The sequence below is a fragment of the Pieris rapae genome, chromosome 4 (assembly GCF_905147795.1).
Source record: "Pieris rapae chromosome 4, ilPieRapa1.1, whole genome shotgun sequence".
NCBI lineage: Eukaryota > Metazoa > Arthropoda > Insecta > Lepidoptera > Pieridae > Pieris > Pieris rapae.
The window spans coordinates 7619846-7637653 of NC_059512.1; the positions used below are offsets into that span (position 1 = coordinate 7619846).

Genomic DNA, 17808 nt, shown 5'->3' on the forward strand with positions numbered 1-17808 from the left:
TTAAGCTCGGTTTAAACTCTAAGCTCCACACATAAGGTAACACAGTACTGAGTATACACGACCGCGAAAGTATGGATGGTGTTCTTGAGTATGTAAGAGCAAGTAAGTAAAAGTTATAAGAATAATTTATATTTATAACCAGGCATGTATGTATTAAGAAAAAAAATCAATAATAAGTAATAAATAATATTTTAGTCGTTTCGGTAGTAAATTATAATAATTAGCCTAGCTGTTCAGTAATACCGGGTGATGATCTTATATCCTATATATAATGTACTCTATGCTTTAATGTCGTCTGTGGAATTTCAAGAATACATATTTTTATTTTACTGCAAAATTTAAAATAGAAAAAAGGCGGGAAACGTTGGTCGTGGCGGGAGTTTTGTTTTTTAGTAAAATTTATAAATTTAATTTAATTGATATAAAAGATCAATTTGTATATAATTGTATGTAGTAGTTTAACTTAATTGTTTATTTTTTTAATTTGTGTATATATTCTTCAATATTTGGTAAGTTTTTATACTTTTTCCTCAAGGCCTGGAATCAGGCGAAAAAATGAACGAGCCCCCGGATATCGGGGGCTCGCCCCCCGAGGTTGCATGTAATATTGTAGTAGAAAATAGATTTTCTAAACTGGACGAGTCCAGTGTAGACACAGATGTGGATCAACGGAGTGACCGTAAAAGAATGAGATTAGGTAAAATTTGCAAACATTGTAATAAGAGGAAAAAAAGATTTGACCCGACGCGTCGTAACAAGCAAAAAGAGACTGATTGTTCGTGCCAAATACCGGATATTGAATTTCCCTCATTATGTACTGAGATTAAGAACGCTAACGATATAGATAGTTTTCAGCAAAAAGGTGACACAGCACATAAAACAAGTGTAACTGTTAATATCCAACAACACCCCCCATCAGATTGTTCTCAGTCTCCAAAAAATCCTACAGGCAGATCGTTTTATGAGGCCTATGACATAGGGCCGTTTGTAGTTCATGTGCAAAAAGTTTCTTCAGATACTGGCATCGCCTCCCTGCACCCAGTCCAATTTGGGTATTTCCTAAAGAAAAATTCATTTAAAAACATTATTAATGGTAGCATTAAAAGGATAGGCAGAAACCGAATTTCCCTATCATTTTCAGACCACAAATTTGCAAATGAATTTGTTAATAACCCTTGCCTGACAATTAATAATTTTAAAGCTTTTATTCCTTCATTTAATGTGACTCGAATGGGGCTTGTGCGAGGTATTCCCGCAGAATGGTCTCCTGAAGATATATTAGACAATATCTCCTTACCTGTAGGCAGCGGAGGAATAATAAAAATTAGACGCCTAAATTATAAAGTGCGTAACAGCTCCCCACCTGAGTGGAAGCCATCACAGACTGTTGTTATAACTTTTGATGGCCAAGCTCTACCAAAACATGTGTTTGTATGCTACAATGCCCTACCCGTGGAACTTTATTCATACCCCACTATTCAGTGTTATTCTTGTTGCCGATTTGGTCATACTAAGTCCAATTGTAACTCTCGACCCCGATGTTACAAGTGTGGCCAAGGCCATACTGGGGACACATGCAACATACAAGATGATGCAGCATCTTGCTGTCTGTGTTCAGGTCTACACTTTGCTACAAATAGGAAATGTCCAGAATATGAACGACAGACTAAAATTAAATTATATATGGCTCAGAAATGTGTATCTTATGCAGAAGCAAACAAAGTGTATGATCCTGTGTCAAAATCTTTTGCTGAAATAGTAAAGTTTTCAAACATGCATAATTCTCCTAAGCCATCTGTATCGCCTTCCTCTTCCTCGATTCCGTCGTATAGTAGATCTTATAAGAAAAACATATTTGTTAAACCAACAACCCCCAAACTAAAACGACTGGGGTATAACAAAACAGAACACTTCAGTTTAATAAAGGACTATGATGCTCCAGCTTCTCCTAACGGGGTCGCTTTAATAAACAGTAACGACAACAATAACGAAACAATGTTCTCAATCTCTGATGTTATCCAACTTTTGACTGAAATAAAATCCATTTCTAACTCTGACAACAATGTAACCGAACAACGCCGCCCAACACTTGCTTCCTTAACTCAATTAAAATCCACTTATGCGTCCCGAACGCGAACAAATAATCCAGTGGAATTGCAGAAGCGCAATCTGCAATAAAAACGATTTAATCTATTTGCATAATAAATTTGAACCTTTTGTCTCAACTCTGTCGGAAACATGGCTTCGCCCGGAATTGACATTTCGAATTCCAGGTTATGTTATTATCCGACAGGACAGACCTGACGGCTATGGCGGTGTTGCCATAGTCATTAAAAATAATCTCCCCTATTCCTTATTTCCACTTCCCTCATTCGGTGATGACTTGTCAGTCATTGCTGCTATTGTAAATAAAATTTGTATAGTATCTATTTATTTTTCTCGTCCTAATGTAAATATTTTTTCTCATCTTAATCAACTGTTCTCCATCCTCCCAAGGCCTTTCTTAGTCCTAGGTGATTTTAATTGCCAACATCAATCTTGGGGAAGCACTTCTTCCAACTATTATGGAGATCAATTATTAGATATTATAGATTCTCATGGTATATGTATCTTAAACACTGGGCTGCCAACTCGTGTTACTGGTCCACGCGAAGGTGCAAGTGCGCCTGATCTATCTTTATGTTCACCTGATTTAGCTTCAACTTTGGACTGGCACCCTCTAGCATCTTCGTATGGTAGTGACCACTTTCCACTTGTTATTACTTTTCCTTCATACAAACCTATCAAAACCAATCGCTCTCCTCGTTTTAAATACAGATTAAACAATGCAGATTGGAAATTATTCAACCAAATAGTAGAGCAGAAAACTAATACTTATTCTCAAGAAGGTAGCCAGATCTCCGCAGAAATTCTTTCTCAGGTTTTGATTGAAGCTGCCGATGAATCTTTTTGCACTAAAACTAAGATCCGATCGCAAATTCCTTCACCTCCCTGGTGGGATCATGAATGTACAGCTGCAATAAAAGAAAGAAAACAGGCCGAAAAAAAATACTGCGAGCATATGTCAGAAGAAAATTTCGAGTTATATTTAGAATCTGCCCGTAGAACTAAAAAATTGTTTAAGAAAAAGAAATACGATGGTTGGCAATCATTTTGTGCCTCCATTAGTCCAGATGTCAGCCCGTCAGAGGTCTGGCGTAATATTCGTAGATTTAGATCTGCATATAATAATTCTCCTTCTTCTAAATTACCGAAAACTCTAGCTGATCAGTTTATGGATCATCTTGCTCCCCCTTCTGTACCGGAACAGAGATATCCTCCATTATCTATTCCTGCTTACATTTTTGATGACCTAAGTGGAATAAACGCTCCGTTTTCTTTGATCGAACTTAAAGGTGTGCTTAATAAGGTAAAAGACTCTACTCCAGGAGAAGATGGGATTCCATATTCTTTTTTGAAAAATCTTTCGGACCGTGTGCTGATTCTGTACTTAAATATTATAAATTCCATTATGATTTCTGGGTGCATTCCCAAGTCTTGGATCACTCAATCAATTATACCTATTTTAAAAGACAATAAGCCAACCGATGATCCTTCTTCTTACAGACCCATTGTCCTTTCTTCTGTTTTAATGAAAATAGCAGAACACCTAGTAAAAATCCGTTTAGAATGGTTTTTAGAGAGTAAAAATCTATTAGCAACGACCCAATTCGGTTTTAGAAAAAGTAGAAGCACAATGGATAGCTTAGCAATATTCACTACAGACATAAGATTAGCATTTTCAAACAATGAGTCAGTAGTAGCTACTTTCTTAGATATAAGCTCAGCTTATGACAATGTTCTTATTTCGGTTCTCAGGGAAAAACTGCTATGCTTAAACGTACCACCAATTCTAACAAACTTTATTATAGATATGCTCAGTGAAAGATACATAAATTTATTTATTGAAGATGTCAAACTATCTCGGACCGTATGGAAAGGATTACCACAGGGTTCTGTACTCAGTCCTTTGCTCTATAACATCTATACGTATGATTTAGAAACATCATTGCAGGCAACAACAAACGTACTACAATATGCAGACGATCTTCTTATATACAAATCGGGCAAATCGATTGAAAATAATTGTCAAATTCTAACATCTTACCTTTCATTTTTAAACTCATGGCTGACTTCGAATGGTCTAGACATATCTGTATCCAAGAGCAGGGTTGTGTTGTTTTCCAGAATGCGTAAGCCTCCCCCGATCCAGGTAAAGTTTGATAATGTTTTGATTCCCTCAACTAATAATGTCAAATTCTTGGGGGTAATTCTAGATTCTAAGCTCACCGGTGTATCCCACTGTGAGTATGTAACAGCGAGATGTGAACGAAATTTAAATATTCTTAGATGTTTATCGGGCATCTGGTGGGGAGCGCATTCACACTCCTTAAAACTGATTTACAACGCCATAATCAGAAGTGTAATGGATTACGGTACTTTTCTGTTAGAACCAGGAAATGTTTCTGCTTTCAAAAAATTGGATAGTATTCAAGCAAAAGCAATGAGAATAGTCTTAGGAGCTATGAAGTCAAGCCCAATCAATTGTATGAGAACCGAATGTGTAGAGCCACCATTAAACTTACGCCGACAATTTCTATCTGATAAATTCCTTTTCCGCTGTATGCAATTTAGTAACCATATTCTTACACCTAAACTGACATCCCTGACATATATAATCCACACTTCTCAATTTTGGAAAAACAAATGCACACCATGTTTGGTTACAAGTTACACAAGATTTACTTCTCTTAAGGCTCCTACTCACCAAGCGACTTCCAATCCTTTGTTCAAATATAGTTACGATTCCCTTATAATCTCTCCCGATATACATACAAGCATAGGTCTTGTTAAAATTGAGAAAAACCAAAAGTTTACATTTAATTATATTGTTGACACTAAGTGGCCACAATGGCATCGAATATTCACAGATGCATCTAAACATTCCAGTGATGGATGTGTAGGTGTTGGTGTAATACATTCTAACTACAATATTGTCCAAAAAACTAAACTCCCTCCTGAATCCTCCGTGTTCACTGGCGAATGTATTGGCCTTTTCAAAGCTATAGAATACATCCTTCTACTGAAACTTCAAAAAACTGTAATTTTTACAGATTCACTTAGTTCTTTAAATGCCCTAGCCCGGTTCCCATTTGGATCACATTATCAATTCCCTGTCATTTCCGAAATTAGAAACTTACTATTGAAATGTTTGAAAGAAAACTATTCCGTATCATTTGCATGGATTCCTGGTCACTGTGGAATATCTGGAAACGAAAAAGCCGACCGTATTGCCAATGAGGCAGTGGATAGTGGAGATGTGGATATTTTTGGAAACTATGCGCATGACTTGATGGCTCTTTCTGGGATTTATCTCCGGAATTCCTGGACTGAATCCTGGAATCAAGATCGTTCAAAAGGTCGCCATTATCGTGCTATTCAACCTTCTATACCCATTAAGCCCTGGTTTTGGAGACTGAGATTCGGTAAAAGAGTTACAACAATACTGTCTCGTATGCGTCTGGGACACGTCTGCACCCCAGCTCACCTTGCTAAGTTTAATATTATTGACAACCCTACGTGCGAATGTGGATATGCTGAAGCTGATTTGAATCACATCATTTTTGTTTGTTCTCGGCGCGAACGGTCGGCTCTTATCGACGGTCTCATTTCCCTTCAAATTCCTTTCCCTTCATCCATATCCTGTTTACTTTCAACAATGAACCCACATATATATAAACTTTTAGCAGCTTTTATCTTAAGTAATGATATAAAAATTTAGATCTTATGAATGTATATATGTAAATATCTTTTCTTACACTCCTTTTATATCTATCTCTATAAGAATTGATCTTTTATTTTATAGATTATTTTCCTTTCCTTAATTCCGTTTCATCCGATACATTTATTTTTTTACCCGTTTCCCTGTTTTGACCCTGGGCCACAATGCACAAACCGTGCGGGCCATAATAAAAAAAAAAAAAAAAAAAAAAAAAATTAAAATATCAAGAAAAGGAAATGGCTTTGCGATGTTTAAACTTTGTAAAAAATATTTCAAGGAATAAATCGATAATATCATTCGTTCGTCATAATTCTTTTAATATTACAGAAAAGGAGCGTGTCAATGCTTGCAAAACATTTAAAACAGAAAATAATGTAACATACCTGGAAGATCCAGATACTTTTGGAACTATTTCAAAAATAACAATTGTTAAAGATGAAATAATTGAAGATGAAGGAGACCTTCAAGAAGAAAACTTTCAAAGTAGCCGCCCATTGAAATCGCAACAGTTAACTATAAAACAATATAGTGACATTATCAAACAATATGTAAAAAATAAGAGAATAAAAGAAGCTCTAGATGTTTTAGAAGTGAGGATGCTAAAAGAAGATAGAGTTAAACCTGAAAATTACATTTATAATATTTTGATTGGTGCATGTGCTGAAGTTGGTTATACAAAGAGAGCCTTCAAATTGTACAATGACATGAAAAAGAGGGCACTTAAACCTACAGGAGACACATATACATGTTTATTTGAGGCCTGTATGAACAGTCCTTGGAAAGAAAATGGTCTTAAACATGCAAGAAATTTAAGAAATCTCATGATAGAGAAAGGTGTTGAACCTAATTTAACAAACTATAATGTAATGATTAAGGCATTTGGTAGATGTGGTGATTTACCTATGGCCTTTAAAATAGTAGATGAAATGATTTCAAAGAAAATAAAGATTAGAGTCCATACTTTTAACCACCTTTTACATGCATGTATCTCTGATAAAGAATCGGGATTAAGACATGCTCTTATTGTTTGGAGGAAAATGTTAACCCTTAGAGAAAAACCCAACATTTATTCATTCAATCTTATTTTAAAATGTGTAAAAGAATGCAATTTAGGGTGTAAAGAAGATATTCAAGAATTAATTAATATTATTCAAGCAACAATACTTCAAGCTAACAATAAATTTAATAAGCCTCTCCAAATTGACTCGAGTAAAGATTCACAAGATGAGATAAAATTATTATCACCCTCATCTGTTACTATAGACAATGACATTAAGCTAGAAAATACTTATGATCACAGTGCAAATCAACTTTTACCAATACCATTAAATGAAGAGCAAGATAATACAAGTCACACTATAGAAAACAGTATTACTTTAAGGTTTGTTACACAGAAAACAACTAGCAAAACTAATTTAGGTGTACCAAATTTACTTTCACAAACATTACAACTAGAGCAAGTTTGTGGCCTACAAGAAGTAAACACAGTGCAGGATAAATTTGCTATTGTAGGAGGCCAAGATGATTTTTTAGAACAAATGGCACTTTATTCTGTAAAGCCAGATATTAAAATTTTCACCCAAATGCTTGAAGTTATTGACAATAATATAGAAGCTGAAAATAAAGTTTTATGTACCATTAAGGCAATGAAATTAAAGCCCGATATTGAATTTTACAATATGCTTATTAAAAAAAGGTGTCTAAGATTAGATTATGACAATGCATTCGTAAGTATTGTTTTTCAAAGCAACGAACTGAAAGTTCTAACTTATGACTATTAAGAACATTTTTTTGTTTCAGGCAGTCAAGGAAATGATTGAAAAAGAGTCCAAAAGAAGGATGAGGCTTCCTAACAAAAAACGCAGATTAAAAGTTAATATTATGACTTATGGCATTCTAGCAATGGCATGTAAAACAAAAGAAGATGGTGAAAAACTTTTAAATGAGATGAAAGAGAAACAACTTAAGTAAGAATTATTTACTTTTTAATAAGTATGCTTTTACACACAGTTATGCTTTAAATAGAATAGGAATAATATCATGATTCTTTCTGTTTAAGTACTGACACCAGAAACTGGAAGATAATAGATAAAACAATAGAAACAAGAGGGTTATGATGAATATAGTATATTTATGTATATACTATGTTCATCTTAAGGCCAAAAAATATTGTTTTAGCTGTTCATATATTTTCTATGAAAAATGCAATGGTTGTCTATATGTTTCAGAGTTAACATTCAGATTTTAGGCACCCTACTTAGACATGGGACAGCAAACTCGAAATTTGGATATGTTTTGTATATAATGGATATTGTAAAACAGGAGAATTTAAAACCCAATGATATATTTATGAAACATTTAGAATTATTCAATGAGAAATGTGAAGCCATAGTTAAAAAGGTTTAAATTTTTTATATTCACAATTATAAGATTATTAAGGCCATTATTTATAATATAATGATTTTTTTTAGTACAAGCAAAAACAAATTAACAGTGTTTTTGTTGTGGCATATGATGGATTCAGTCAAAGTTATAGTAAATGGTTAACAGAAGTGAATATTGAGGATACATTGAAGATTGAAGATCCCTGGAAGCAGTTCCAAGAACCTCATCCAGAGACTGTGCAAAGAGAAATATTTAAAATAGACGAGCCCAAAAGATTTTATAAAAGAAATCGAAAGTTTGTTCCTTTCACTGTTAAGGTCAATTAAATATATACTACAATATTAGTTTGTGTTTATTTCATATAAAAATGCACATTAAATCTTAATATGGTGCAATTTCCTGTTGAGTTCTTCAAACTTCAGCAGCTTACGAATAAAGAAGTCACCATAACGATGAGCCACTTTTGTGTCAGCAATGTGTATCATGTCATTATCAATGTAGAAATCCAACTGAAATAATAAAATGTGATATTTTAAAATGGTTACTAAATTTGCCTTATGTTACTGTTAATTTAGTTTAAGAAGACAATCTTTATAAAACAATGGTGTACAGAACAAGAGTGTTTAATGTTAAATAATTTCAATACTCTTGATATTTTGTAGTATTAGATGACAAGGTGTTAGGCCGGTATAGCAACAACAACTTGAAATTAATTTACTATGCTAAGGGATTTAAATAATAAGCCCAGAAAAGACGACCCCTTTTTGAAGCATATACAAGTATATACAACAATTACCTCTGAGCCACTCTGAAACTTTCCATCAAGACCACTGGGTCCTTTAGTCCACACAACATTCTTCATCTTATGTTTGAAGCAGAGCAAATGTATAGCTAGAGCAGCCTGCTCCCGTGCCGCCTCGCGATCTCCGCCTCTCGCCGCTGACATGAAGACGGCTAACTTCGCGAGGGGCAAAGTTGTGTACAACTTCAAATAAGATCGAATAGTTGGCAACATTTTTTGTTGGCGAACCTTAAAAAAGGAAAATTTGTTTTAAACAGGTTTTTTAAGTGGTACATGATATCACTTAAAGGTCAGGTGGCTGCCTGTTTCCTCCCTGTTCTACATATAATATAACAATGAACAACAAAGTCCTATATTAATATTAAAGAAGGATGTAATCTTCCACAAGTAACTTTCATTCATAGGTTTTCAAATTGTTAAATCTGACTTTTAATTTAATTGCCATAAAAAGAATAGAATTGTCAGAATTTTTTAAAATGTTTAATTGTTAAAATAAAATAGTATATAGATATAGGGATTACCTTTAGATTGATGAGCATGATGAGCAAATACAGTCTAAGATATGGAAAAAATACTACCATTCTAGTTAAGTCATTACAAGACAATAAAAAATACCTCATCCATAAAGACTTGTGTCTGATGCTTAACAGCATCTCTTCCATAGTTGGAACCAGGCTCAATAGGTGGGGGGCAGGCCGAGAGGAACTTAGGACAAGCCATAGTAAAGCAACTTTCGAATTCACCCAAATCCCCATACTGCATCTTGAACATCTTCTCATGGTAGTTCTTCTCGCGTAGCACCTGATAACGATATTAAGGCTATCTCAAATTTCTTTCTAACCTTTTAGTTTCATAGCTTACAAAAAGCCTTATTTCCGTAAGGTTTTTATTTATTTATTATTAATTTTTTTAAATAATAATAAATAAAAACAATAGCAGTGTATAAAACTGTGTCATAATAAGAGAATAATAAAAGAGGAAACACCTGCATCATTGCATGGCTATGTGAAATTAATTTGTACAGTTCCTAAGTCAACAGGATACCTAAATAAGAGAGAATTTTATTTTTACTCTATGACTCACTCACTAACAACAAAATAATAAATGCTTTCAGTAATTTTCCAATCTTATAGAACTTAGAAAGTCCGATTAAGTGAACATGTACAGGCTTGACTGGTAAACATAATCATAAAAATAAAATTTTAGTCTATATGCCCATTGATAAGCTCATTAATGAAAACCTAAATGCATATTGTGCATTTTATAAAGGCAAGTAATTAGTTCTATAACATTACACTATAATTATTAATTCCTTTAATAAATTAATCTTTTGTACCTATACGAGTTTGTATTTATTATTTTCAACAGACACCTTTTAAAACAAACTTTCATAAGTACATATACATTTGTGTACCTATATGAAGAAATGATTTAATTTGAAATTTTGAAACCCGAGCCCCTCCCCAAAAGTAGCCCCCCCCCCCCCCCCGCGTTATTCTAATCTAACATAAATTGCAATTTGTGTCTGTATGAAAAATTATTGTCATACGATCAATGTTAATTCTAATCATACGATACAACTTACCTGCTGAATGGACTCATCTACGCACTGTGGATGCAACACCAAACAGATGGCAAGGAGATGGTACATCTGCTCTGTCTGTTTGTTAATCTGATCGTTTTGGTAGGAACGAGATGAAAACAGCTGTTTTGTACGTTGCATGTAAAGCAGAGCAGAGGAAAGTGTTCGAATGGCATCCGCATAACGACGCATCATCATGTAGGCGAAACCTACATAGTAGGATGTGGATATCTGGCAAGCTGGTACATGGGAGTACTGGGACTTTTTGTGTAGCTCAATGTTTTCCAACACCTAAAATAAATTTAATTCCATTTTGTATTTATTAAGCAAGATATCTGTATCAGACTTATAGAACACATTATATCTGTAATAGCACATATACTTTAACACTATAATATATTTACTTGTAAATGTAAATGACCGATCAGAAATAAGAAGTCTTATAGAACTATAATTTTAAAATACAAATTATAAAATAATTTTAATTGAGTCGTAATATTAGTTACTTAACCACACTATATATGTAACACTGCTACAGAAATACAAATATTGAATGTAAACAGTTTTTTCCATATTTAAATTATTTAGTAAGAACTTCAGCCTAATTGTATTACTCATTGACAGAAAAAATATTAACCTTTATTGCCTGGTAGTAGTCTCCAAGCAATGAATGCAAGCGGAGTAATCCCACTAGAGAGAAGTATCCCAGCATCTTGTAAAGGGAGTGTCGGCCGAATTCACCAGCCACTGAATCTGGGTCACCGCCTGCAGCGTACACCTGCATAAAATGTATATTTAAAATAGCATATGATGCTTATTTTCTTTGGCATTTATGCAGTAACAATTAGTATTAATGACTATTAGGAAGAATATAATTTAAGCCATCAATACAAACCACATTGTCGAATTGTTCTCAGAGTTTCTGGATAAGATAAAGAAACAAGACTTAGCCGGAACTATATCTAATACATTTGACGTACAGTCTAAAAATAAGTTTGACTAAAAGGTGAGAAGCTGTTTATTGAAGTCTAGACAGTGTAAGGTTTCCAGTGTCAGTTGATAGTATACTTTAAAACATTTTCAATACAAGAATTACCTCAAGTTGACGTTTGATGTTAGACTTGTCTACAAGAGAATGCAAAACATTCAGAATACAAAGAACATTCCAAGCCTTATTATCAGTGTTGAGGGCTTCAATTTCAGCAGGGCTCAGTTTGGAAGTACGAGACCTAAAAAATAAATATGTAATATGGGTTTTAAAAATTTTTAGTTCAAATTTGTTTCAACTGTAAGCCTATAAGTAAGAGATTTTTTAAGACTTAAACAGCATAGAGTACTTTCAAAGTTCCTTGATAGTAAGTGAGACTATGAAATCTTGTAGTTATTGAGCTACAAGATTCCATAGTAGAGTATATAGCACATCACCTTGTGGGCATCCTCTGCCGACAATACATTGTGCACTCGTATTTACAGTGAACTGTAGAACTCATTGTTTTGACATGTTGTTTATCCATCATAAAAGAGTTAATTGTACTTTACATCTTCCTAGTGCTTGAGAAATAAGTTTTGTCAAAGGCAACTTTTTATTAAATAAATGCTCCAAGAGTTGGCTGCACATTTAAGTTACAAATTTGATTTGATTCTGTTGTTTTGCGCTAGCTGTAGGCATATTGATTTTTGTGTAAGAATTAGATAAGGACACCTGGCTTCATACCATCAAAGCCAAAGCCTCTCCCTTTAAAGCATAAATATCTATTGTTAAACTTACCTGTATTGAGCAAAAGATTGGAACTGGTACACAAACTCATCAATCAATTCCCACAACCACTGGTCAGGCAATTCTAATGGTACTGGTGTCTCTGCAGACAATATATAGTTGAAGAGATCACAGTAATTGTAGAAAGAAAGAAATCTCTGTTCTGGCTTTGGACCACCAGGAACACGTGCATAAATATCACGGAAGTACAATTCTTTGTAGAGAATCATGAATACCTGAAAAAGTATTGAGAAAAATTGTTTTATATCTACAAGAGAGAATGAATTTAATTAAGATGTTTTTGACTTGAAGTGGGTAAGTCATTATGCAGACTGTTTGACAGATTTTTGTTACTATATACTCAATATTGATAAATAATATATATCAATTAACACAATGTAATCTATGGTATATGTATATCTTCAATTTGCTAAATAAATAAATATAAATTTGAACACTTACATGATCATTATCAACAATTGATGCTACTTCTTTTTCATCAGGCCATGGTGTGCTTTCAAAATGTTTTTCAGTTAGTTTGGGAAAGGTATTCTCATATAGATTTAGAATTTCATAAGTGACACCTTCATTTATCATGTTTCTAAAGTAGATAAGGAATTTTTGAACCTGTAAATAGTTACATATACAATTCAGATTCAGAAAAATACAACATATATAAAATATTATACAGTACAGTCTGTGTGATTTTTTCTACACTATCTTTTATGTAGAACTATACAATAGATCCTGTTGTAACTGACTTATAAGTTCAAAGAATATACTTTCAAAATACATACCATTTCTGGCATCTGATAATATGATCTGTCATGGTCAAGATCATATTGGGGGTCTCCTGTATGTGGTTCATAGTCCCCATGGGACTCATACCCACCCTGTAACAATATATTATTTAAAAAAATTGTATTCCTTTTTTACTAACTACTTTGAATTGATAAAATTATATAAATTTAGTATTGATATTAAATATTATTATGGTACAATTTTAAATATTTTCCTACTGAGAGAGTCCTTGTTAACTGTTAGGGTTAATTTTGGTAAGATACAATGATGATAATAACATTCACAATAAGTCGTAACTAACACACAAAACACGATATTGTCTGCTAGAAATATTACCACATTTCAAATAAAATAGATAATTTTGTAGCAAAATAATATTTTTCTTAACCTTATAATCACTAAAATAATAGGTTATGTACTGAACAAGAATATGATGATAGTTCTTACTTCGTTATATTCGTCGCTTGAATACATAATGTCACTTAACTCGGTAGTTATTTATTATTAACAAACCGTATCAGTATTTATATTTTAATGTTTTTGGAAAGCTAAATAATATGAGCCTATTGCCAACAAATTACAAAAGGCATCACAAGGCACAGACAACAAAGGCAAGTTCTTACTATTTTCTAAGTTTTAACTCATCTGTGGCAAAAAAGTATAGAGGGCAGAGGCACTTTATAAGAGATTATAGCGTGGTGTTGATAGTATAGGTTGTCATGTGTAAGTTGGCGTGTGGCAGAAAAAGGTACTAATTTTGACAGTTGTGTTGACAGTTCTAACAGCTTGGTAGCCTCACGTGTGTCGGTGCTAATAATTTGTGTTTTATAGTGTAAAAATCATTACGAAACATGCCAAAAGTAGTGCGGAGTGCAGCTAGAGAAATTATTCTAGCTGTAAAACGTTTTTGTGAAGAGGAGAAACGTAACAATGGGCCGATTATTCCATTTCAACAAGTGAATGCTCGAACAGCGGCTTTGACAGGTAAAGTATTGCCAGTTAAAAGTGATATTTATATCCCCAAATTTAGGGAAAAATAATAATTGCTTTTGAAAGTAAATGTGATTGATGGATAACTTAAAATATTTTTTGTTTTATTTAAGGTGTTTCTGAAAGAACCGTGAACCTCTCTGAAAACATGGAACAGAGAATCCATAGTGCATTTTCCAAAATAACTGCTGAAGAATGGCAGAAACACTGTTATCACGTTATAAATGTTGAAAATAATTATCGTATGACAGACAACCGCCTTGAAACAGTAATGGAACCATTTTTAATTGATTTGAATAGCAGCGACTCAGATTCTTCTGACACAGATGACTCTGAAGAATTCATGGAAGGAATAATGCCTCTAACAGACCATAATTACTATAAAAAATAATTTTTTGTTATTAAGTTTTTTATTTACCTTTAATGTAATATCTAAGAATATCCATCAATCCAAACTAAACAAAAAAAGTGGCAACACAGAGGGTTGTAGGAGGCGCCGCCACTGGAACGCCAACTTATACTTGACAGTCTATAAAAAGCTAGCATATACTTACATTATTGGTTTTTAACAAGTATCTAGAGGAAAAAGGCGGGAAACGTTGGTCGTGGCGGGAGTTTTGTTTTTTAGTAAAATTTATAAATTTAATTTAATTGATATAAAAGATCAATTTGTATATATTGTATGTAGTAGTTTAACTTAATTGTTTATTTCTTTAATTTGTGTATATATTCTTCAGCATTTGGTAAGTTTTTATACTTTTTCCTCAAGGCCTGGAATCAGGCGAAAAAATGAACGAGCCCCCGGATATCGGGGGCTCGCCCCCTGAGGTTGCGTGTAATATTATAGTAGAAAATAGATTTTCTAAACTGGACGAGTCCAGTGTAGACACAGATGTGGATCAACGGAGTGACCGTAAAAGAATGAGATTAGGTAAAATTTGCAAACATTGTAATAAGAGGAAAAAAAGATTTGACCCGACGCGTCGTAACAAGCAAAAAGAGACTGATTGTTCGTGCCAAATACCGGATATTGAATTTCCCTCATTATGTACTGAGATTAAGAACGCTAACGATATAGATAGTTTTCAGCAAAAAGGTTACCCAGCACATAATACAAGTGTAACTGTTAATACCCAACAACACCCCCCATCAGATAGTTCTCAGTCTCCAAAAAACCCTACAGGCCGATCGTTTTATGAGGCCTATGACATAGGGCCATTTGTAGTTCATGTGCAAAAAGTTTCTTCAGATACTGGCATCGCCTCCTTGCACCCAGTCCAATTTGGGTATTTCCTAAAGAAAAATTCATTTAAAAACATTATTAATGGTAGCATTAAAAGGATAGGCAGAAACCGAATTTCCCTATCATTTTCAGACCACAAATTTGCAAATGAATTTGTTAATAATCCTTGCCTGACAATTAATAATTTTAAAGCTTTTATTCCTTCATTTAATGTGACTCGAATGGGGCTTGTGCGGGGTGTTCCCGCAGAATGGTCTCCTGAAGATATATTAGACAATATCTCTTTACCTGTAGGCAGCGGAGGAATAATAAAAATTAGACGCCTAAATTATAAAGTGCGTAACAGCTCCCCACCTGAGTGGAAGCCATCACAGACTGTTGTTATAACTTTTGATGGCCAAGCTCTACCAAAACATGTGTTTGTATGCTACAATGCCCTACCGGTGGAACTTTATTCATACCCCACTATTCAGTGTTATTCTTGTTGCCGATTTGGTCATACTAAGTCCAATTGTAACTCTCGACCCCGATGTTACAAGTGTGGCCAAGGCCATACTGGGGACACATGCAACATACAAGATGATGCAGCATCTTGCTGTCTGTGTTCAGGTCTACACTTTGCTACAAATAGGAAATGTCCAGAATATGAACGACAGACTAAAATTAAATTATATATGGCTCAGAAATGTGTATCTTACGCAGAAGCAAACAAAGTGTATGATCCTGTCTCAAAATCTTTTGCTGAAATAGTAAAGTTTTCAAACATGCATAATTCTCCTAATTCTCCTGTGCCATCTGTATCGCCTTCCTCTTCCTCGATTCCGTCGTATAGTAGATCTTATAACAAAAACATATTTGTTAAACCAACAACCCCCAAACTAAAACGACTGGGGTATAACAAAACAGAACACTTCAGTTTAATAAAGGACTATGATGCTCCAGCTTCTCCTAACGGGGTCGCTTTAATAAACAGTAACGTCAACAATAATGAAACAATGTTCTCAATCTCTGATGTTATCCAACTTTTGACTGAAATAAAATCCATTTCTAACTCTGACAACAATGTAACCGAACAACGCCGCCCAACACTTGCTTCCTTAACTCAATTAAAATCCACTTATGCGTCCAGAACGCGAACAAATAATCCAGTGGAATTGCAGAAGCGCAATCTGCAATAAAAACGATTTAATCTATTTGCATAATAAATTTGAACCTTTTGTCTCAACTCTGTCGGAAACATGGCTTCGCCCGAAATTGACATTTCGAATTCCAGGTTATGTTATTCTCCGACAGGACAGACCTGACGGCTATGGCGGTGTTGCCATAGTCATTAAAAATAATCTCCCCTATTCCTTATTTCCACTTCCCTCATTCGGTGATGACTTGTCAGTCATTGCTGCTATTGTAAATAAAATTTGTATAGTATCTATTTATTTTTCTCGTCCTAATGTAAATATTTTTTCTCATCTTAATCAACTGTTCTCCATCCTCCCAAGGCCTTTCTTAGTCCTAGGTGATTTTAATTGCCAACATCAATCTTGGGGAAGCACTTCTTCCAACTATTATGGAGATCAATTATTAGATATTATAGATTCTCATGGTATATGTATTTTAAACACTGGGCTGCCAACTCGTGTTACTGGTCCAAGCGAAGGTGCAAGTGCGCCTGATCTATCTTTATGTTCACCTGATTTAGCTTCAACTTTGGACTGGCACCCTCTAGCATCTTCGTATGGTAGTGACCACTTTCCACTTGTAATTACTTTTCCTTCATACAAACCTATCAAAACCAATCGCTCTCCTCGTTTTAAATACAGATTAAACAACGCAGATTGGAAATTATTCAACCAAATAGTAGAGCAGAAAACTAATACTTATTCTCAAGAAGGTAGCCAGATCTCCGCAGAAATTCTTTCTCAGGTTTTGATTGAAGCTGCCGATGAATCTTTTTGCACTAAAACTAAGGTCCGATCGCAAATTCCTTCACCTCCCTGGTGGGATCATGAATGCACAGCTGCAATAAAAGAAAGAAAACAGGCCGAAAAAAAATACTGCGAGGATATGTCAGAAGAAAATTTCGAGTTATATTTAGAATCTGCCCGTAGAACTAAAAAATTGTTTAAGAAAAAGAAATACGATGGTTGGCAATCATTTTGTGCATCCATTAGTCCAGATGTCAGCCCGTCAGAGGTCTGGCGTAATATTCGTAGATTTAGATCTGCATATAATAATTCCCCTTCTTCTAAATTACCGATAACTCTAGCTGATCAGTTTATGGATCATCTTGCTCCCCCTTCTGTACCGGAACAGAGATTTCCTCCATTAACTATTCCTGCTTACATTTTTGATGACCTAAGTGGAATAAACGCTCCGTTTTCTTTGATCGAACTTAAAGGTGTGCTTAATAAGGTAAAAGACTCTACTCCAG

At 34.2% G+C, this 17808-nt stretch overlaps 3 protein-coding genes across 3 annotated transcripts; 2 read left to right on the forward strand and 1 right to left on the reverse strand.

Moving 5' to 3' along the window:
* Positions 1-329: 329 nt before the first annotated feature.
* Positions 330-16558, forward strand: LOC123689142. The gene is made up of 3 exons (XM_045628018.1): positions 330-1773; positions 16145-16272; positions 16510-16558. The coding sequence occupies exons 1-3, from the start codon at positions 556-558 to the stop codon at positions 16556-16558; spliced, it is 1395 nt and encodes a 464-aa protein (XP_045483974.1). The 5' UTR covers positions 330-555.
* Positions 6038-8550, forward strand: LOC111003106 (pentatricopeptide repeat-containing protein 1, mitochondrial). The gene is made up of 4 exons (XM_022273472.2): positions 6038-7548; positions 7622-7788; positions 8050-8221; positions 8293-8550. The coding sequence occupies exons 1-4, from the start codon at positions 6058-6060 to the stop codon at positions 8530-8532; spliced, it is 2070 nt and encodes a 689-aa protein (XP_022129164.2). The 5' UTR covers positions 6038-6057; the 3' UTR covers positions 8533-8550.
* LOC111003107 (eukaryotic translation initiation factor 3 subunit L) lies at positions 8541-13754 on the reverse strand. The gene is made up of 10 exons (XM_022273473.2): positions 13595-13754; positions 13144-13239; positions 12809-12973; positions 12359-12582; positions 11687-11819; positions 11228-11368; positions 10594-10881; positions 9624-9809; positions 9003-9236; positions 8541-8715 (listed from the first exon to the last, which is right to left on the reverse strand). The coding sequence occupies exons 1-10, from the start codon at positions 13619-13621 to the stop codon at positions 8581-8583; spliced, it is 1629 nt and encodes a 542-aa protein (XP_022129165.1). The 5' UTR covers positions 13622-13754; the 3' UTR covers positions 8541-8580.
* Positions 16559-17808: the final 1250 nt, after the last annotated feature.